Below are 22505 nucleotides of genomic sequence, written 5' to 3'. Positions count from 1 at the left end.
CCTCGCATTGTCTGTTCATTATCTTCAGGATGTCGCATGGCTGTTCAGCTTTATATTGTTAAATGCTTTTCTAGGAGCACAATATTTATGAAGCTGTTTTATTCTCTTTATCCATTTCTTTAGTTACTTGTGGCACATAATTGTTTCCTGCACATTCTTTACCTTTTCTTAAGGTATACTGAATTCTTTTCAGTACATTCGCATTCTTGTCTGTATTATTGTAGTAAGGAATCGACAAGCGTAGGTTGTGATCGTCCAACAGTTTTCACGTATTCCGTTCGTGCCTTTTATTATGCAGTGATTTTCTTTGGATAATTATCTGATTGTATGTCATCAGTTTCATAGATTTTGTAAACAAGCTCAAATCGATCCTGTTTTGGATGCATCCAACTTACTTTATAAATCGTAATAGAGTTCGCCTACTTCCGCTACCATCCAGTGCGCTCACTTAATTGTACAACTTTGACTTGTGATATTATCTGCACTTTTTCCTACATTTAAGATAGGTTACCCAATGAATTAATATTTTTCACGTGGATGAAATGCTTCGTTTCTCTAGTGGCTAGCGTCACCGTCTACTGATGCGGATACCGCAGGTTCGAACCTCGACAACCATCTCACATTGTTTGGTGGTGGAAAAGTCTGGAGAGTGGTCAAGTCTGACTGTTGAAGACAAATAATTCGCCACTTGATATAATAGGCAGCGAAACACACACGCAAGTTCAAGTGGCGTCAAATACGAAAGCAGGCTGATAGCTACACGACATTTATTTATTTTACTATTTGCAGTGGGTGTTTACCGGTCTATTATGCAACGTTCCTGAGACATGCTTTTATGTCTGAAGGGAATGCTTCAATCTACAGCTGTATGAAATACACGAAATGTATTTGTGATTGCGAATACGATACGACTCCAGCTGTACAATTTATCGGTGACGCACGAAGATTTTTGCCAGACCAGGATACGAAACTCGATTTCCAACTGTATGCGAGCGGTCACCTTAACAACTTTGGATGTCTGAGCACGCTTCTAAGACTGACCCAAACTTCCATATATTACCGTGTGTCCAAGTTCTGCTCTCGTACAATCATTGTGATTCCCACACAGGAAGAGACTTACTTGTCGTCCTCGCGGATTTGCCTATCATTGTAAACACTATTTGCAGTATTTGTTTTTAAATTTATACTATGCAATGTGTGCTGAAGTGGGTAAGACGACTGCTGTTGTAAAGTAAAGAACCAGGTTCGAATCTCTCTCTGGCACAAATTTTCATATGTCGCCAATAAACTGTACAGCTGGCGTCTTTCCGTATTTCCAGTTGCGGATATATTTCTTGTATTTCGAACAGCAGTACATTCTAGACAGTTAAACACAGACACTGCATGTAGCATTTACATGCCTAGGCAAAGGCTGTGACTGTAATAAAGAAGTCTCTACCTGAGTGGTAATCACAGTGACAGTGCGAGTGCAGGATGTAGACACACGGTGACACATGGATGTTTAGATCGGCCCTGGAAGCGTGCTTAGATGGCCGAAGTGGTTAAGGCGACCCCTACCCTAGAGCTGGGAATCTGGGTTCGAGTCCGGTCTTGCACAAGCTTTCATACGTCGCCAATAAATTGTACAGATGGAATCTCAATGTATTTGTAATTGAGAATACATTTCTTGTAGTTACGATAGCACAATGAAACTCTGCTCATTCTTCCACTACACAACATGATTCCAGCCACAATTTCTATTTGTAAATGTATTTGTATCTCTGTCTCTTCCATTCTGATTTTCCATCTTCTCATGCACTATTTCATTACTAAGCGATTTATAACGCTAACTTGTCCATTTCCTTCTGGGCATTTTTAATATTTTGTGGCTGATATCTTTATTAAATTATCCACTGTCTCTTCGATCCTGGGTCTTCCTTATCTAGAGAGACTCATTTAGCATAACTTTCATTCACACTGCGTTTTGTTAATGCCCTAGTGACCTAGCGTCAACTGATTCATTCACCCCGCGACAGAAAGATAAATTACATTCGACTCATTCTTCACAATCTGCATCACACGAACGTTTTACTCTAATGCAAAAACGGGGCACGAATTAAGTGGGGCAGAAATACGTTACGAGAGAAGATGAGGTGAGCGGCCATAGACCAAGAGAGGGAGTTCTGTTAGGGTTAATGTATTCTTCACTCTTCAAGTCGATGGGCACCCACATCACTGCGTAACACGTATTTAGGTCGTCTGACGGACTTTGTTCACCAACAAGAAGATCGAAAATAATATACTGTTTGTAGCAGCTGAAACTTCAGTAGATTGTATATGGATTGTTCTAAATATTCAACGTATTCCGTATGGAGCAAGTGCTTTGTCTGAAAGAGAACCATCAGGCCAGTAACGTTCTGATGAAATTTGTGTTTCCAAATTATCACACGTTACATATATCAGTTGTTGGTTTGAAGTGCTATTAATGTGAAGGCCTCTGTCCTGGACTTCAATCTTTATCAGCTGGAACACGGCTGTATGAAAGGTAATGTTGGTTTTTCTAAATAATTTTATGATGCTGTTGATTGGTAACCTCGGGGCTAATTTCATTTGGAGTTCGTCTAAAGAGTTTTGATATAACTTAAAAACGTTATGAAGTTCTCTTTACCAATCAGTTTATCACCTACCCTCTCCCTCCGAATTCTATCACATAAAAATACAAATATTTCAGACTGACTATGATAAGAAAGTTTCATACACAAAAAATATTATTTTTTAACATTTTTCCAACCTTCGCAAACGATGAATTCGATATACTGATTTAATACTTACTTGTGTTAGAGCAGTAAGAGAGAGAGTGCCAGATGGGAAGTAAAAGTCGTATATTTTCTTAGTGATGAGCTTCGCTTCTGGAGACGAACGGAATAGTAAAGTCAATGGGAACAATCTGTCGCTGTCGCGTTCAAACTCCCGCAGCAAGGTCTCATTTGAAAAGAAAGCTGCGGAAAAGTTTGAGGCAACAGTAGAATATCATCACATTAATTAAATAACACTACTGAATAAAAGTTTCAATAGTAACATTTTAGTAAATGTAGTATTGTCGTAGAGAGGGCGAACACATGTAACGTTCCATATTTAAACTTCGGTTTGCTCTGTGAAACTAATGTGAGAAACAACTTCATACGAGTGAAGCAGTGGAGGTATAAATATTTTTCGGAACGGGTCAAAGGATGACACTTCTACTGGATAGCCTACGACGTTAAATTAACTCAAGCACATGTTGATGAAGATAAAAGGAGAAGTCAGTGAAATTAGTTCCTCGAAAACCCTTGGAAGCCGGAGTATATATATGGGGCATGAGCTCGGCCATTTTCCTCGTATTGGAGATGATGGAGGTAACACTTTCTGCAGTAGCAAATAGTAATATGAGACGAAACTCGTTTCAGTGTGTGTGTGTGTGTGTGTGTGTGTGTGTGTGTGTGTGTGTGTGTGTGTCTGTGTCTGTGTCTGTGTCTGTGTGTGTTTGTGTGCATGATCAGGAGGGGGAGAGAGAGAGCTACTGGAAAGCTATGGATGTAGTTAGTAGCTGCATTTACGGGCATTGTATCTACACTGCACTCAATGGTCCCACACCACAAAGCCACTCGGCCCACAAAAATTTAAAATAATGTCTTTATATTAATGCTATCGTGCCTCCCCTCTTAATCTCTGAAAAGTAATTTTTATATGAGTTTATTCGGCTGAATTTTGGGCGATGTTAATTAAGTAAGCAGTCACCTCCCAAATTCTGCGTTCCGACGCATCTAAAGTTCAGGGACGCCCGGTAAAACTTGTGGCACTTCAATTGGCAAAGTAGGTAGCACTTATTAAAAAAGCTTTACTTCTTTCAGACCTCATTTAGTCCAGACTAGGACCTATTAAGCCAAAAAATATCGTTTATCAAATATGGAGGTCGCTCTGAGAACGTATATACCACTTATGGTAGCAAATAATTCTCACTTATGATCGTTTCTGAAACTGGTGCTGATTGAAAACGTACTTCGAACCTTCATGCTTAAAAACTAGCTCAGTGATTTGGCTCCACTGAGTATTTAAACTGTCGTTTTAAGACACATATATAATTTATGTATTAAATGTACATAGCATCGTTATCATGAAATACAGGAGTCAGCCAGTTAGCCAATGAGATTATTTTTCATACTTTCATTTTAATGCTGACTGTATGGAAAAGGAATGTTTTCAATCTTTTTATTTCGTTTCAGGCCAACTAAGGATCATGTGAACATAGCAAGGTAAATAATTATTCCCTTTTCCCTCTCGGTTCTCTAAGCTCCAGTCAAATGTCATGCAACACAATGGCATAACTCTATGAACTTTTATGTATATGCACAGGCGGCACTGACATCATGATAATCGCCAGAATTACCAATTTTTATATACACATAAGACTAAACCGATGGCTTAGGAATAGCAGAAAAGTCTGAAATTATCCAGTTAAATGGATATTTCAAGAGTTCCGAGTCCAGTAGTAGAAGAATCTAGTAGAAGATCCTGCCCAATAACTTAAGTTTAAGGCGATGTGGGTTTCTTTTGGCACGATGTAGCCACACAAGTATTTGTTGTACTGTTTGACATATTGAAGTACTTATTATGTTAGTGAAATAATGTCAGGCTACTCAAAAAGAGCTCATTTTTTTGTTCTGTTTTGTTTTGTTGGAAGTCGAATTGTATTTTAGTCAGACAATTGCCATCAGAAGTGAGAATAAATATGCAGCAGCCGGCATAAGAGAATCTGCGGGCAATCATGCGTGATATCAAATAACACACCGATCTGGTACTGTAGTTACTATGTATCTCAAAACAAAAAATGAATATATTTCTATAAAAACACTCCAGAATACGCCATCGATTAATATTAGGAAATACTAGCACAGAGCGATTACTACAGTTGTGAACAGCAATCTGAACAAAGATTATGTGTGATTTTAAATCCCAAAGCGATAGTATATAGCACGTAATGCATGTAATGCAGACACCTGCTGCCTCTCGTTGCTCTTAACCTTCAAATAATTTAATAACATAGGGAACAGCACCTGCTGTCGCTAAACATCCCTCTTCTTTTGTTGCTCCAATGAGCCATGGTACCACAGTATGAGGCTCCATATCAACTGGATGTTGCGAAAGGAATGCATCTTCTCCTTCATCTTCCACCACAGGTCGGAAAGGTATTAAGGGATGGAACATCCATTCCTGCAAAATAAGTAAGTTACTCACTGGAAGTAACTCATCATTTTTTAAACAAATGAAAGCTGTTACTGACATTAGTTCCAGAAGTCTTTCACAGTTAACAAGTATTAAGTTAATTTCATCAACTTACAGTTTATGTACTTTCCTTTTTCTTTTTTGCTTTTCCTCAAGGATACTTCTTCACCCACAAAAAATACTACAGAAAATAATAATGGAATATTTAATTGAGTACACTGTGCTCGCACCTGCTACTAGTATGATCAAAGGATAAGTGAGCACATGTGCCAATGAGTTTGAAAATTCCTAGGACTGGAAAGTAATTACAGGGGGAAATAATTCGCGAGATAATTTAAATTTACTTCAGTGTAAAGTAATACCACTAAACTGACTAGTTCATGAGTTATCAAATTTAAAGGTAATCATAGTTAATTTCCACTGTGTATAAAACTATACTGCAATAAAAACTTCATTTTCTGCTTGTGAATTTTGTGTTTTATTTGCACTGTTTCATCTATTCTGTCTCAAAAAAATTAGGTTTTCATATTTGTATTTTTTTTATTTTCTTTGTTACAGTTATACTAAACCATGTAATTTATGTTTCCGAACAGAAGACGCTTACTAATTTCCATAGAATAAACAGTAACGTACATGAAAGTTCTCTTCTGTGGCGATGATTTTGTACTCGTCGACACTCCTGAGACATTGGACCTGTGCAGCACTCGGCTCTGTGGGACATCCCACCAGGGTAGCCAACCTGCGCGCCTTCTCCGCTGCGCCTGGTACTGGCACCCCCCACGGTGACAACGCCACACCACTTTGTGATATCGCTCGATGGAAGAGGCCTGCCATCGAAAAGGCATGTAGAATATTAACAAAACAAGCTTCGTATTACATCGTTTTTCTACATATACAATTTCTGAGATATCTATGAGGTACCTGGGGAAACTTATATTCCACTGCCTTAGAGTTAGTGTAGTGTAGATATGAATTTAAATTTGGCATTGAAAAAATTCAACCTAAGAACTTTATAAAGTTGGTAAAACTGTTATAAATTCTTTTACAAAAACTCCCAATACCTTTAAGACATTTACGAAAGTTTTTATATTACTGGACAAAGTAGGTCAGGTAGTCTGTTATGAACAGTGGCAGCGTTTTTTCTTCACAGTTATACACAGGAGAGGTCTGCAATGTAAGACCTCAGCAGTCATGAGTGTAAATATGTAGAAAAGCGGCTATGGAGAGTCCCAAAATTTCCTGTTAATTTCAGAGGCTACTATAGTGTAAATGCGAAGAGCATCTAAGAGACTTGTGATCTATTTTGTCTCTGGCACTTTAGGAAGAAAAAAAAAAGGGGTTCACCATGTGTTTGCAATTGCATAGCATAGTGAAGGAACTCGACTGGAGCGATCCTGGAATTCACGAGTTTCGTTCGGAATGTAATAGGCCTGAGAATATTATGATTTCATCTTCAGGTATATACCATACATGGAAGATTTACTCATCTTCCGCGAGCTAAACTACCCAAAAACCAGCTGCGTGTCTGCAAACGCGTGCAGGCATCGATTGAGAGGTAACAGGGAATGAAATCGCCCCATCACACTCACTGTAATCTACTTTCGTCTAGCGTAGCATGTTGACGTCATACTGGCTGAGATGTTGCTGCCTAAGCCTGTCCCAATGGATTCCATCATGGGATCATCGAGAGTAAGGAAGATGTCGATGGTGTTTGGTTTGTGAGGCGCTCAACTGCGCGGTCATCAGCACCCATACGTAGTCCCAATTTTTACTCAGTCCAATTTTTACAAAGTCCAATGGAGCCACTGTGACAAACGATGATGGTGATGATGAAACGATGAGGACAACACAAACACCCAGTCCCCGGGCAGAGAAAATCTCCAGCCCCGCTGGAAATCGAACCCAGGTAGCAAGACAGTAAGGAAAAGATTCATGTGACGACGGAGGGCGTGTTTCAACTGGTTCCAAGCGTGATCAATCAGGATTAAAAGGAACCATAGGACGTACCATCTGATTGCTTCTTGCCTTCTGGAGGGGGGGGGGGGGAGGTATTCACGAAGTGGTCGCGGTATGATATTGCAGTTATGAAATATAAAATGTTGCCAGTCGAACTGAGCAATGTGTCACAGAAAACATTACCCTCGATAACGACAAGGCGCCTCCGTTACCCGATATCACTGATCTACCTCCGTGATGTCCGATGAGATTGTATCCATGAGACCTGCGTTGGTACCTGGGCGCGTTCACACTCTTCTGCCTAGATCATCAGAAAAACCTCTTCTTTTGGGTAAAGAGATCATGACGACATTTATCTTTCAATCCCAGGTATTCCTTGTCAACTTTCTTTGCGTTCCACAATGCTGAGGGATGGGGGCGGTAGTGGTGGAGTTGGTGGGGGTGAGAGTACAGTCCTTCATTGAAATTGTCATACTCCATATACAGCACACACTGATCATCTTTCGGAAGCCCTGTTTCTACTGACGCGAGCTGTGACGTCTGCAATGCAGCGTAATGGTTAGCGTCACCGGCTCCTGTGCTTTGGATCATCAGTTTAAACCTTACCAACAGAAATCACTTGCCGTTTAGTAATTATCATTTCTGGAAGGTTCTTGAAACATCTTACGTCCGTAGATTCTGAAGTATTGAAAGTTTGTACAAGTAACTGCACTCTCCGTTCAGGTCAGTTCTGCTGTGGCTGTTCATTGATGTCAGTAATAAACACACTTCCAGTGCCAATGACTCTGACTGTCAAGTTATCTAGACGGAAGTAGCATGCCTAGGTGAACTAAAGATAAGTATTGTTTGTTTCTGCCGGCCACCGCAACAATTTAACAATAATTCAAAGAAAGTCTACACTCAGTAGTGCGGAAATGACCAGATCATTCGTTATCAGTTGGAGGTGACTTAAGCCCACCGACTATGGTATGTACATGGCCCGCCCGGTTAGCCGTGCGATCTAACGCATTGATTTCCGGTCGGGAAGGTGTGCCGCTCCCCGGCACGAATCCGCCCGGCGGATTAGTGTCGAGGTCCGGCGTGCCGGCCACTCTGTGGATGGTTTTTAAGGCGGTTTTCCATCTGCCTCGGCGAATGCGGGCTGGTTCCCCTTCTTCCGCCTCAGTTACACTATGTCGGCGATTGCTGCGCAAACACTGTCTCGACGTACGCGTATACCGTAATGTCTGGTGTGAGACGTTCCCGTGGAGGGGGAGGGGGGGAACACTGGGGGCCGAACCGCACAATAACGCTGGGTTCGGTATGGGACCGCGGTGGGTTGAGTGGACTGCTGTAGCCTATTGTGGGTTTGTGAACCACTGAGGGCTACGGCGGGGACGAAGCCTCTCCGTCGTTTCTAGGCCCCCAATTGAATGCAGTACAATACAATGCAATGGTATGTACATGGATTCCTTGCAGGTGGAACGGAAAGACAGGTCTGTGAAGTATTATTTGAACACTTTTTTCCAAAAACTGTCTTGAGCAGCTAGTTCGACAGCTCACATGCAATGGAAATATTTTAGACCTTCTATCTACAAGCAGGCCTGACCTGAATGAGATTTTCACTCTGCAGCGGAGTGTGCGCTGATATGAAACTTCCTGGCAGATTAAAACTGTGTGTCGGACCGAGACTCGAACTCGGGACCTTTGCCTTTCGCGGGCAAGTGCTCTACCAACTGAGCTACCCAAGCACGATTCACGCCCCGTCCTCACAGCTCTGCTTCCGCCAGTACCTCGCCTCCTACCTTCCAAACTTTACAGAAGCTCTCCTGCGAACCTCGCAGAACTAGCACTCCTGAAAGAAAGGATATTGCGGAGACATGGCTTAGCCACAGCCTGGGGGATATTTCCAGAATGAGATTTTCACCGCAATATCCTTTCTTTCAGGAGTGCTAGTTCTGCAAGGTTCGCAGGAGAGCTTTTGTAAAGTTTGGAAGGTAGGAGGCGAGGTATTGGCGGAAGTAGAGCTGTGGGGACGGGGCGTGAGTCGTGCTTGGGTAGCTCAGTTGGTAGAGCACTTGCCTGCGAAATGCAAAGGTCCGGAATTCGAGTGTCGGTCCGGCACACAGTTTTAATCTGCCAGGAAGTTTCAGGCCTGACCTAATTGACGGCGTCAGTACTGAGACAGGAATCAGTGACCATGATGACATCTTAGCGACTTTGGTTACTAAAGTTAATAAATCAATCAAGAATGCTAGGAAAGTATTTCAGCCAGAAAGAGCAGATAGACAGGTTAGCATCCCACTTAGACAATGAATGGATATCATTTAGATCCAGGATGATGGATATAGAGCACTTATGGGAAACGTTTAAACTGGCTACAAATCGCACCAGTGATCAATACGTGCAGAATAAATGGATTGAGGATGGAAAAGATCGTACGTGGTTTAATAATAAAATTTGTAGAACACCGAGGAAGCAGTGTGTTGTTCAAGAACCAAAGTGTAGATGTTGGTAGGGAAGGAAAGTAGTCGTGCGTCTGTAAGCAAAACATAGAGCTTGCTCTGTCTAACCATAGTGGAGATCTGGGCGAGAACCAGAGAAAATTCTGGTCCTACGTAAAGTCACTAAGTGGGTCGAAGGTCTTTATCCACCTGCTCGTCATCCAGTTAGTGTGGCAATACAATATAGTAAATGGTAAGCTGAAGTGCTATATTTTGCATTTAAGAAATCACTCACGCTGGAGGATCGTACAAACATACCGTCGTTTGACCGCCTCAAAAACTCCAGAATAGAGGACATAGTGATAGGCACCCCTGGCATTGAGAAGCACTAGGAAGGAAACAAATAGATCTCCAGATCCGGATGGAGTAACAGTTCGGTGTTACAGTTAGAATGCTGTGGCATTGTCCCTTTCTTAATGTGGACTTACCGCAAGTCTCTCGTACTCAAGAACCAAATGGTCAGGAAAAAATCGGAGGTGACTCCCGTATATTTGAAGGGCAAGTGAACGGATCCACATAATTACAGGTCAATATCCTTGACGTCAGTTTTCTGCAGAATTATTGAACATATTCTGAGTGCGAATATCAAAAAGTTCCTTGAGACAGAAAAACTTCTGTCCATAAATCAGCGCGCATTTATAAACCGCCGTTCTTGCAAAACTCAGCTTCCCTTTTCTCGTGTGACATACTGCGAACCAAGGATCAAAGGCTACAAGCAGATTCCATAGCCCTAGATTTCTGAAAAGAATTTGACACGAAGACTTCTTAAGTAATGGGCACCAGTACGTTTTCCTCGACGGTGGGTGTCCAACTAAGACAAAGGTAAAGTCAGTTATGCCATTTCGAAATGTGATAGAACCACTCATATTCTCTACACAAACTTACATAAATACTATGACGGTGAGGGTGCGGAGCAATCTGTTCTGTTTGCTGATGATGCTGTGGTATATGGGAAGGTGTCGTGGTTGAATGTCTGTAGAAGAGTACAAGATGACTTAGACAAAATTTCTAGTTGGTGTGATGAATGTCAGCTTGCTCTAAATGTAGAAGAATTTAGGTTAATGCAGATGAGTAGGAGGAACAATTCCTTAATTTTCGAGTACAGGGTTAGTAGTGTATTTCCCGACTCAGTCACCTCGTTTAAATGTCAAGGCGTAACACTGCAGAGCGATATCAGATGGAATGAGCAGGTAAGGACGGTAGTAGGGAAGGAGAATGATCCACTTTGGTTTATTGGGACAGTTTTAGGAAAGTGTAACTCATCTTCAAGGATACTGCGTATAAAACATTAGTGTACTCATTTGCTGACTGTTGATCGAGTGTTTTGGATCCCAACCAGGTCGGCTAAAAGGAAGACATCGAGGCAAGTGGCGCAGTGGTTAGCACAAAGGACTCGCATTTGGGAGGACGACGGTTCAAGTCGGCGTCCGACCAGCCAGATTGAGGTCTTCCGTAAATTACCTAGCCGCGCGGGATTAGCCGAGCCGTCTAGGGCGCTGCAGTCACGGACTGTGCGGCTGGTCCCGGCGGAGGTTCGTGTCCTCCCTCGGGCATGGGTGTGTGTGTGTTTGTCCTTAGGATAATTTAGGTTAAGTAGTGTGTAAGCTTCTGGACTGATGACCTTAGCAGTTAAGTCCCATAAGATTTCACACACATATGAACATATAATTTACCTAAATGGCTCCAGGCCAGTGCCGGTATGGTTCCTTTGAAAGGGCACGGCTGATCCCCTTCCCCAGCCTTCAAACAATCCGCGCTTGTGCTGCGTCTCTAAGGACCTCGATGTCGACGGGAACTAAAATGGGAATCACTGGAGGGATGACGACGTCCTATTCACTGTTCAGAATACTTAGGACCATGTTCGTATTGAGGCGTACAGAAGGTCCATTTGTGAGTAGAACAGGAAAGGAAAAGGGTAGAAGGTACCCCCGCCTTGTATTGTACGATGGCTTGTGGAGCATGTACACTACTGGCCATTAAAATTACACCACGAAGATGACGTGCTACAGACGCGAAATTTAACCGACAGGAAGAAGATGCTGTGATATGCAAATGATTAGCTTTTCAGAGCATTCACACAAGGTTGGCGCCGGTGGCGACACCTACAATGTGCTGACATGAGGAAAGTTTCCAACAGATCTCTCATACACAAACAGCAGTTCACCGGCGTTGCCTTGTCTAAGGAAGAGAAATGCGTACCATCACGTTTCCGACTTTGATAAAGGTCTGATTGTAGCCTATCGCCATTGCGGTTTATCGTACCGCTTCATTGCTGCTCGCGTTGGTAGAGATCCAATAACTGTTAGCAGAATATGGAATCGGTGGGTTCAGGAGGGTAATACGGAACGCCGTGCTGGGTCCCAACGCCCTCGTATCACTAGCAGTCGAGATGACATTCATCTTATCCGCATGGCTGTAACGGATCGTGCAGCCACGTCTCGATCCCTGAGTCAACAGATGGGGACGTTTACAAGACAACAACCATCTGCACGAACAGTTCGATGACGTTTGCAGCAGCATGGAGTATCAGCTCGGAGACCATGGCTGCGGTTACCCTTGACGCTGCATCACAGACAGGAGCACCTGTGATGGTGTACTCAACGACGAACCTGGGTGCACGAATGGCAAAACGTCATTTTTTCAGATGAATCCAGGTTCTGTTTACAGCATCATGATGGTCGCATCCGTGTTTGGCGACATCGCGGTGAACGCACCTTGGAAGCGTGTATTCGTCATCGCCATACTGGCGTATCACCCGGCGTAATGGTATGGGGTGCCATTGGTTACACGTCTCGGTCACCTATTGTTAGCATTGGCGGCACTTTGAACAGTGGACGTGGCTCTACCCTTCATTCGATCCCTGCGAAACCCTACATTTCAGCAGGATAATGCACGACCGCATGTTGCAGGTCCTGTACGGGCGTTTCTGGATTCAGAAAATGTTCGACTGCTACCCTGGCCTGCATATTCTCCAGATCTCTCACCAATTGAAGACGTCTGGTGAATGGTGGCGGAGCAACTGGCTCGTCACAATACGCCAGTCACTACTCGTGATGAACTGTGGTATCGCGTTGAAGCTGCATGGGCAGCTGTAACTGTACGCACCATCCAAGCTCTGTTTGACTCTATTCCCAGAAGTATCAAGTCCGCTATTACGGCCAGAGGTGGTTGTTCTGGGTACTGATTTCTCAGGATCTATGCACCCAAATTGCGTGAAAATGTAATCACAGTTCTAGTATAATATATTTGTCCAATGAATACCCGTTTATCATCTGCATTTCTTCTTGGTGCACTAATTTTAATAGCCAGTAGTGTATATAGCTGTAGATAAATGTCTTTTGTTAGTGACTAGATGAGCTTGTTTGTGCTAGACAATTAGCAGAAGTACCCCATTCTAAGCTACTTTTGTTTTTGATATCATTTTATTGTAACTGCGGTTCTGTATCAGTAATTAATTTTTTATATGAGTTTATCGGTGTGGTGTCTGTTCTTTCGGACATTTCTGAAAGAACAGACAGCACACATATAAATATATGCGCCTTGACGGCAAATAAATATACCTTCAGTGCTCATGCACTCTTTGTTCGATCTCTTGCAGAAATTAGGCGTTGGTGCGAGCAGTGATGATAATGGACAGGGGGTACTGCGTCTGTAGTACGCGGCGTACGAGAATAGGTGAAGTTGTTAAGGTGACCGCTCACTATAAGCGAATAATACGAGTTCAGGTCCCTATACGGCACATTGGATTTATTTCGTTGGATTTATTTCAAAGCCCACTTCCAGCTAATGTTCGGAATTTCTCTTTTGTCAACTTTTTTTTTTTTTTTTTTTTGTATGAAATGCTGCGGAACTGACTCTCTTTGCGTATGTCTTGAATTTTAGAGGCAGTTTTAATATTAAATAGGATAAACACAATTTAAATATAGTTCAGTGTGACGTGGACTTAGTTTGTGGAGGAACCAGGCCAAGGCCGCCAAGACTAACACGACCAACGATTGAGCCTCTCGCCAACCCGTCAGCAACATCCGTCGAGCGTCATCCCACCTGCCCATTCTCAAAGGGCTTTGACGACTCTTGAAACCTTCGGCTAGCCTCCCTCTTTGTCTAGCCATTCCTGCATTCGACCTCACATCGTATTTGAACTTAACCACACCGCCTGATAAATTACGACGGCTATTCGAAAAGTAAGGTCCGTTCTGTCGCGAAACGAAAATCACAAAGAAAATAAAAAAAATTACTATTTGTAACAGTTAGCTGCACTTTCCAGCTACTTCTCTACATAGTCGTTGTACCAACTTTCCAATAACCCCATCAAAGAACGCCGCCTGTGCTTTCCACCAATTTTCTATGCTGGTCTCTAGCTCGTTGTCTGTGCCAAATTGTTTTCTTCATAGACAGAAGTTCATACGAGCAGAGATGTAAATCGGAAGGGACACATTCGGGCGGTATGGTGGGTGATCAAACACTATTCATCGAAAACGCTATAGTAGCGTCTTCATTACCCTGCAGTGCGCGGCCGAGAATTGTCATGAAGAAGGAAATGCATGTGGGGTTGCATGAAACCAGGCACCCAAATTTTGCGGGAGCCGCTATTTTCTAGGCATGTTTACGCGTTCACTGCGCACTCAGAACTAAAAAGAGCGACGTGACATGACCGACGGGCTTGCTAGAGGCTTTGTCAAACAAAAGTGTGCTACGCTTCGTCGGTTTTTCTCTGTAGTTTCCACTACCCCCGTCCGATAGGACCTTACTTTCCGAATAGCCTTCGCAATTATCTCTGTAGGCATGTTGTAACACCGAAAATGCAGGATGCATGACACCTGCTACCAATATATATATTTTTTGAATTGTATGTAAATATTTGTAATTTAAATGCTTTCTTTTAATAAGTAAGGACATTGCTTCACTGTATGTGTACATTTAGGTAGAAGTCTGTTGACGTTTCATTGTATTTATCTGTGTTTTACTGTTAAACTTTAAGCTCTGGGAAAAAGCCAAAGGAATTGTTATTTGCATCGACTAGCAACAATCAACAGTGCTTGTGCGTTGTAAAATCTTTGGGTAGGGAGTTGCTGCGTGTGTGCGGGAAGTGTGGTATTAACGCTCTCGCAGTAGAGTACCATTTTCGGCGGCATCATGTACGCGCGCTGGCCAGATGTCTGGAGCAGGAGTACCGACAGTGGGCGGGCGGAAGGGGTTGTATTAATTACGATTGCCCGTTCCTATAATTAGCCGTGGCTCCACAATATGCTACTATCTTCAACAACAGCAGCAGTTCCAGCAACACAGTTTCGTCGTCGGTTTCGAGTTTCGTCGAATGCACAGCACTGAAGTAAGACTGTTCATTGGTAGAAAGTATTAACGGCTACCCCAGCAGCACAACTGAATGAGATTTGATTGATAAGATTTATTTAAATAATAATCAGTTAAACTCACGGCGATTGTGTCCTCATTGCCCCCCCCGACATTGTTACCAAGCAGGATCCTTGTGCCATTTTTTCCTAATATGCTAACTGAGTGTCATAGAAACAAATTGTATAGTTACAGTCAGTTTATTAATGAATAATTTCTCTTTTAAGAATTTTAGCCTCAGTCTACTTTCAATTAGCTGTTGTACAACAGAGGTTTTAGTATATGACTAAAGTAAAGCAATTTCATTTTTCCAGTTTGAGAATCAATCACTGGAAGAATCCAAATCTAAAGAAATGCACAAATTAAGAGTGCGGAAGTTTTATTTATTTTACATATAGCTTGGAGCACATGGCTGTTTGGTTTGGTATGTATTCTAGTACTTAATTCTGTTCAACTCAGTAAACAAGGCTCAGTTGTTCAGACAATAATATGAAATCCAATTTACAAGATAAGTGACGGAAAAGTAAAAAGTGCTTGTTTTTTTCCTAAATTTCTTTGATGACGTTGTGCTGAGGTCACTGAAAGTCTTTGTTCACGCAACGAAGTTCAGTACTAACATACAGTTTAATTCTGTATTTTCAAATCATTACTCGATTGCTTTTTTTCAAAATTTAATGCCAAACATAAGCTAAGAGTGACTTCTCAGTTTTCTTTATCATTACATATTCACTTGAAATTAGTGTAAAAAAAAAAAAGTGGCAACATGTAGTTGCTATGTCAGTGTTTAAGAATACATGTTTTTCTTTCCCATCTTCTTGTACAGGATTTTGGATGTAAATTGCCCTAGTGGGCTAGCAACCGTTAATTACTTCTTTTTCGTTCATTACTGTAACTTTTGGATTCATGATCAGTGGTACCCTTTCCTGTTCAGTGTTGTTCGTAAGTGAATGCACAGAATAACTTCCATTTTCCAAATTATAGCCCTGTTCGGTTTAATTACTTTTATTTTTAGTGGAGTTTCCATCAGAAGGGTAGGTTGCACACTTTCCTCCTATTTATCGGTATCACTTCTTCGGGAAAGATAGCCTTATACAATTAGAAAAAATCCATTAGGCATACACGCGATCCACGGTCATATTTTATATCGCAAGCAGGATAGGCCGATTATTAAGAGGGAGGTTACAATGTGTTGAGTACCATCACAAGTTCGATTGTATGAACGACACGGATTAGGTCTACTGCTAAGGGGGAGCAGCTTCCATAAGTGTCCCTTCACAGGAGTTACTTCAGAACAGACACTTATAGTGACAGTTCATTGCAGTTCTAAGAGATTGGGTTGCGCACAAATGATAAATATGGATGCGTCTGTACCCGTACCACTGTGAATATTGAACAGAAACGTAAAGTTACAGTCGTAAACACACATTTGGCAATAATCTCTCGATGTTCAACACAAATCGCTCGCCCTTACCTTCCGCCTTAGGAGACAGCATGAGGTAATGCACGCTGGCGGCTCCTGCACTGTTCCCAAATATGGTCACGCTGTTGGGATCGCCACCAAACGCTTCAATGTTTTCTTTGACCCATTTTAGAGCCGCCACCTGATCCTTCAATCCGAAGTTCCCTGGAGCAGCTTCATCCTCAGTACTGAGGAAACCTTCACAAACAAAGCATTTCAGTAATGTTTGCATCGCTTCAGGTACAGTACACCTCAAAATACAACAGTCAAATAACCATCTATTTGTAGATGTCCCAGCATCCTATATTCTTCACCAAGTCTGTGAGTGCCAAATTCGTTATTTTTTCGAACAGTGTTAACTGTTACTACAAAACTAGCAGAAGGCGATAATACAATACAGTAACATGTTCCTGCCTCTGTTGATTTGATACGCGCTACGAGCTTTTTATATAAGTACACACATCTTAGTGTCATTTTCAGTTGCTAAAATATCCAATGTTACAAAAAGCTGTTCTTTTTTATTCACTGTGAAATTTCCCACAATACGGGCAAAAAATTACTTTCATTTATATCAGACATAATGTCCATTTCTTAAACCTACAAAAAATGAAATCTTCGTTGATGGGGAACACAGCTGGAAAACGTAACCAAGAGAACATATTGCTAATTCTTGATTTACGGTCATAAGGCCGTGGGCCAAGGCATAATTCTCTGCTTAACGTTTGCTCTTGGACTGCGGGAGACTTTATCAGAGGTTTTAACGTCTCAGAAAGCCATTACAGACTCAAAAACGAGCTCAAGTATCCATGTATGTATCCATGCAGCGGTCGGTATATGATGAACCAACAACACAGCAACTAGTGGGCTTCAGTTTAATGTTTTCCCCCTTATTCTTAGTAGAATTGTAATCACAAAATTGGAAGAAATTGTGAGGAGTCGGTTGACCACGTTGCCATTTTGTGTATGGTATTAGTTGTAATGTGCAATGACCTCTACGCTCCCAGATACTACAGTATATAACTACTAAGTATCTATCCAGAATAACGGGTCCACCGCTATATTTATTCGATTTACAGATCAAGAGAAGTTGGAACGCTATCTGTAACTTAATGAGAGGAAAGAAGTTCAAATAATTATCATTTATTCAATTGCAAGTTGCATGTGCTAAATATTAGTGGGATAGCACCATAACCTTCAAAGTCTCCATTCAGCGCAGTGAGAAAATCAGTCGCCAATGGCGTATGGCTCGACTTCTCACACATTTAAATAGAAATAATTGTTCTGCTCTTTTTCAAGGGGGCGGATGGGGGGGGGGGTGGTTATATGCAGGAAAAGTTAGTAGTACACTACTGACAATCAAACATACACCACAAAAATCGCATCAGTTTCAACCGCGACTGATCGCGAGTGACCTATCACAATACCAACAAAAGAAATTGCTCGAGCATAGACTCGTTACCTACAAGCCACATGGCGTACAAATCTACTTCGTGTCCTGTGTGCCGGCTGACAAATGATTTCCATTATGATTTAAAGTAATGCACGAAAAGATCTGGAGTAAAAGTATTATATCGGGTTTACATCGATTTAAGCCAGGAGAGAAACAATGGAGGATTTATATAATTAGCGACGTGAAATAACATCTAATGACACGGGTAACTTGTCAAGATGAAAGAACATTTGACTGGAAGAATTTATATACGGAATTCTCTGGGTAAGTTAGAAAACTTAATTGAAATAATTGAAATTGAGGGAGGAACACGATGGGATGATTTAACTGTCCTCAACTGCATAGAAATCTGGCTAGCACCACGTAAATCACACAACAAAGAAAATGTGACTTAAATGCAAAAATTTTTGATTGTGAAATATCAGAAATGTTGCATAAATGTTCGTTAAATGAATATATCGATTGTGAAGCACTCCACAAGCCTAAATGAAACTATCAGACTTCAGAAATACTCATTAACAAATACTGAGGTTTAAAAATCAAAGAACAACGAAAAATAGCCCAAAAACAGTGATTATTCGTATTTAAAGCAGAAAATAGCACTAAATTATTGACTGCACCTTTCTAATCTCACCCCCTAACGTTAACAATCCTGATGAACGCTTACAGCGGAGCAGCAACTCACCTTCCTCGACTCAGACTGAAGACAGTGTGTCTACTCCTATTTCTAACCACGTGAAGCCCCGTGCCACAGCGCACCAATTTCTTAACAGTTATCGCAAAACAAGTGACCTCTTTTAAGAGAAATAAAACTGTGTGATCCCTCTGGTCAGAGACCTAGCGCGTCTTTACACTGATTTCCTAAGTAACTCATGGCCATGACTAATACTAATTCCAAATGATACGAATAAGGCGGGATGAAAGTGGTGTCTTCCAAGAGCTAGAGTCATTTCTGTTATTTTTCCTTTTACTCTATTGTAGACAAGCTCAAGGTTTCAGCTTTTAGAAACATGAAAGGAGTCAGCCAAGATCATACGAACGTTTTTCAAAGCCTTTGGAAGGTGTACTGGACCAAATAGTAAAAGTGTTGATAAAGAAAACTCTCCGATAAGGCCTTTCTATTAGTGGTTCTAGAACCACAGTGTCGTGGGCCAGTAAAGTGTGAGAACCTTGGGCAAGATGAAATTTTGAGGTGTTACGTGGAATGTCCTCGGATAGCGCAACTGGGAGCACACTGCCCGGGAAAAATAGGAAAAATGGTTTGAAGCCCTTGGCATGCAGCTTGAACTTGGGAATGTTCATATGGTAATATCCTACAAATCTGAATGTGATGGTAAGGTCCTGCAGAACAACACAGAAATACTAATGTCAGTTTTAGAATTATTTTGACAATACCAAAGATATACACAACATATGATCACAGTGAATACAGCAGGCATTTTGCATCAGAATAAACGTATATATACTCGTCGATATTCACAGATGGTGAACAAATAAATGTAACAAACGTGACTGCCACCAAGCAAGCTACATGTATTACAACGTTTAATAACAATACTTCAGATATCATTTCTATCTACTGCAGAAAAAAAAACAGACAGACCACAGTATTTTACTATTTTTTTAGTAAATTGCCACAGGAATGGCTGACGTGCGTTAGAGAACGAGGTCTTCCTGTTGGACACGATAATGGAATACGTCAGCTGCATACAACAAAAATATAAAATATTAAAATTTTTGTCGGTGGATCGCACTTGCATATACATTGTCTCTCCAGTTTTAGTAGGATATGTGGGGGTGAGTATTTACAGGGTGACAATTTGTAACACCGGAAATGCATATCCTCCTATTTCCATCTATTGTGCTGTAAATATTTTTCCTTATTTTGTTACCTGAAGATATGACATTTCTGTGTCTTTATATATTGTATTTGTTCTACTATTTGTATGTATATTTATGTATTTATGTTGGTCTGTTTCGTAAATATTATTTGTATTTTTACGCTGGGTCTTGCCTAGGGAAAACTATGCTATCGAACGAATACATTGATAGGTCGTGTGGGGAACCAAAGTGTTTAGGATCTTTCGTAGTGTTAACTGTGTCGCGTGGAGCGCGGGCAGAGGAGAGTCTGGCTGGAGTAGTGCAATGGAGGTGGTGTGTTGTGTGACGCTCCCGCGAGTTGCCGCGCTTTCGGGGTTTGGCGGCATTTAATTGCGCTCGACTTGCTATGATAGTTTCTGACACGGTGTCGCGGACGGGAAGCATTAGCTGGCGCACATCAAGAGCCCGTTTCGCCTGGTGACAGTGTCGAGAAGAAGGCGCGCCAACATCCAGCTTCTGCAACAGCGACGGCCGACAATGAGTAACTGTCGCCACCTCCTCGATCGACGGTTTCAAACCTTCAATCAACCAACAAGGAAGACTGGAAGCACGTAAAGTTTTAGAACTGTATGGCAGACCTCAGCTTTTCAAACTGTTCCATTTTCGTAACTATAATTACAGCAACTTAGCATGAACTTTGTTGCTCATTGTCCCAATTGCATTACCGAGCAGGGTCCCTTCCTTTTCCGGAATGAACCCGAGTGTCGTTGAAATTCAGACGCCAGCATTAAAGTAATATCATTCCATTTCACTGCTTTAATTTCAAAGTTCAGTTAAGGTATTCATAGCTGGCTACAATATTTACATTACACAAGCACAAATTAAGAGTGCGAGTTTTGTTAGCATATTTTAGCTTACCTGTGACTGCAGCTCAGCCTGGTACGTACTAAATGTTACTATTGTTAATTGTCCAGAATCATTTAATTCAAGTTCAAAGTTAAATCTCTTAATTCTAAATTGCGTAGATTCAAGTAGCTTTCGAAATGATTGTTAAGGTAGCCCAAGACTAACCTCATTTTACTGAATTTCGTAGTGCTTCAGAAACAAATCTCACTATCAATTTCAGTCACTAAAATAACGTTCAATTTTCCGGTTTTATTAATTCTTTTGCTAAATTAAGTCAGAGTGTAGCGAAATTTATTACTTCTGACAAACATTCAGTTTTCACACTACACGTGTCAACCTTCAGTTGCCACGCTTCTAGCGCTAATTATATGTGCAATAACCTTTCTTTTTCAGTTACTATAGTAATTGTCCATAGGACTGGCGACCGTAATTTTCCCCAAATCTCAAATATCTAATCACCGCTAGTTAATTGTTAACGTAACGGCCGCACATTTACTTTCTTTATTAACTTTACCCCTCTTCAAAATTAATTTCCACCGGTTTCATTTGCATTTTTCCTTTCATTTAGATGTAACCCTTTCCTCCCTCTTTACCGACAGATAAACTTCGGTGACGATTGCTTTTCCCAAATTTCCATTAGGTACACGCGGTTTAATTTTTCACTGTCATTAAGGTCGATAAGTGAGGGGGAGGTTACAAATTATTGAACTGCGTGAAAAAAAACGTAAATTAGTTTTAAACTACTGCATGTACACACTTTATTCAACATTTAGACGTCACTACAGATATTCTAATTTAGGTTACGACATTTTCGATATGTCTGCCATCATTGGCGATGATGTGGCGCAGTCGGATATCGAAATTCTGCATACCCGCTGAAATGTCGAAACATCGATGCTGTTTTCAACTCAACAGTGGTTTTGGGGCTATTGCTGTACACCTTGTTAACATAGCCCCACAAAAAGGAGTGGAATGTGTTCAGATCCAGAGAATATGGCAGCCAATCGAGGTCCATGCCAGTGGCCTCTGGTTACACCAGAGCCAGAATGCAGTCCCCAAAGTGCTCCTCCAGGATATCATACACTCTCCTACTTTGATGGCGTCGAGCTCAGTCTTGCGTGAATCACATCTTGTTGAAATCAGGTTCACTTTGGGTAATGGTGATGAAATCATCTTCAAAAACCTTCATGTGCCGTTCGGTAGTCACCGTGACGTCGAGGAATATCGCACCAGTTATTTTGTGACTGGAGATTGCCCACCCGTTGAGAGTGATTATATTTGTCGATCATGAAATGTGGATTTTCAATCCCCCTAATGCGCCAGTTTTGCTTATTGACGAAACCATCCAAATCAAAGTGGGCTTAGACGATATGCATGCGCATATTAATTCCCATCATGCCCTGCGGCCAACTGTGCAGTTTCAACGTCCTAACGCAAATTTTTCAGAAATTAAGGCGATTTTATTTCATACAGTTCAATAATTGCCCCCCTGTACGGCATGACACACAAACACTACTCATTCCCAACGATATGTGTACACATGTGATGTTTGTGTCGTGTAAATTATTCGTAAACATTATCCAAACCATAACTTTCAATGTATAAACTGTGCGCTACCAAGTACTTTGTGGAGGCTTCAACCCGATACGCGAACACACGCCCCGAAAACAGGCCTCGGACTATAGGGAAGTAGAGCTTAGCTGATTCTAGGGTTTACATCAAATGGCAGCGCCACAGTACACTGTAAATGCGAAAGTGAAAGCATGTGGTATGTACACTGCATTTGTTTCATCTACTCTTCAAGTCAACGCTCAATGCAGTTAAGATCTCGCGCCAT

The 22505-nt window shown here is 41.5% G+C and overlaps 1 protein-coding gene across 1 annotated transcript in view; it reads right to left on the bottom strand.

Annotated features, from left to right (window-relative positions):
• The window catches only part of LOC126252935 (juvenile hormone esterase-like), a 93503-nt gene that overhangs the window by 12941 nt on the left and 58057 nt on the right, over positions 1–22505 (bottom strand). Inside the window, exons 4-7 of the mRNA XM_049953929.1 lie at positions 16504–16689; positions 5875–6068; positions 5073–5229; positions 2812–2978 (exon numbers count right to left, since the gene is read on the bottom strand). Coding sequence (XP_049809886.1) covers positions 2812–2978; positions 5073–5229; positions 5875–6068; positions 16504–16689 — 704 coding nt within the window. The remainder of the gene's footprint in view (positions 1–2811; positions 2979–5072; positions 5230–5874; positions 6069–16503; positions 16690–22505) is intronic.

This window comes from Schistocerca nitens, chromosome 4, assembly GCF_023898315.1.
Source record: "Schistocerca nitens isolate TAMUIC-IGC-003100 chromosome 4, iqSchNite1.1, whole genome shotgun sequence".
NCBI classification, from domain to species: domain Eukaryota; kingdom Metazoa; phylum Arthropoda; class Insecta; order Orthoptera; family Acrididae; genus Schistocerca; species Schistocerca nitens.
The sequence above is the reverse complement of the archived record's forward strand: the minus strand, read 5'-3'. Positions and strand labels throughout refer to the sequence as shown.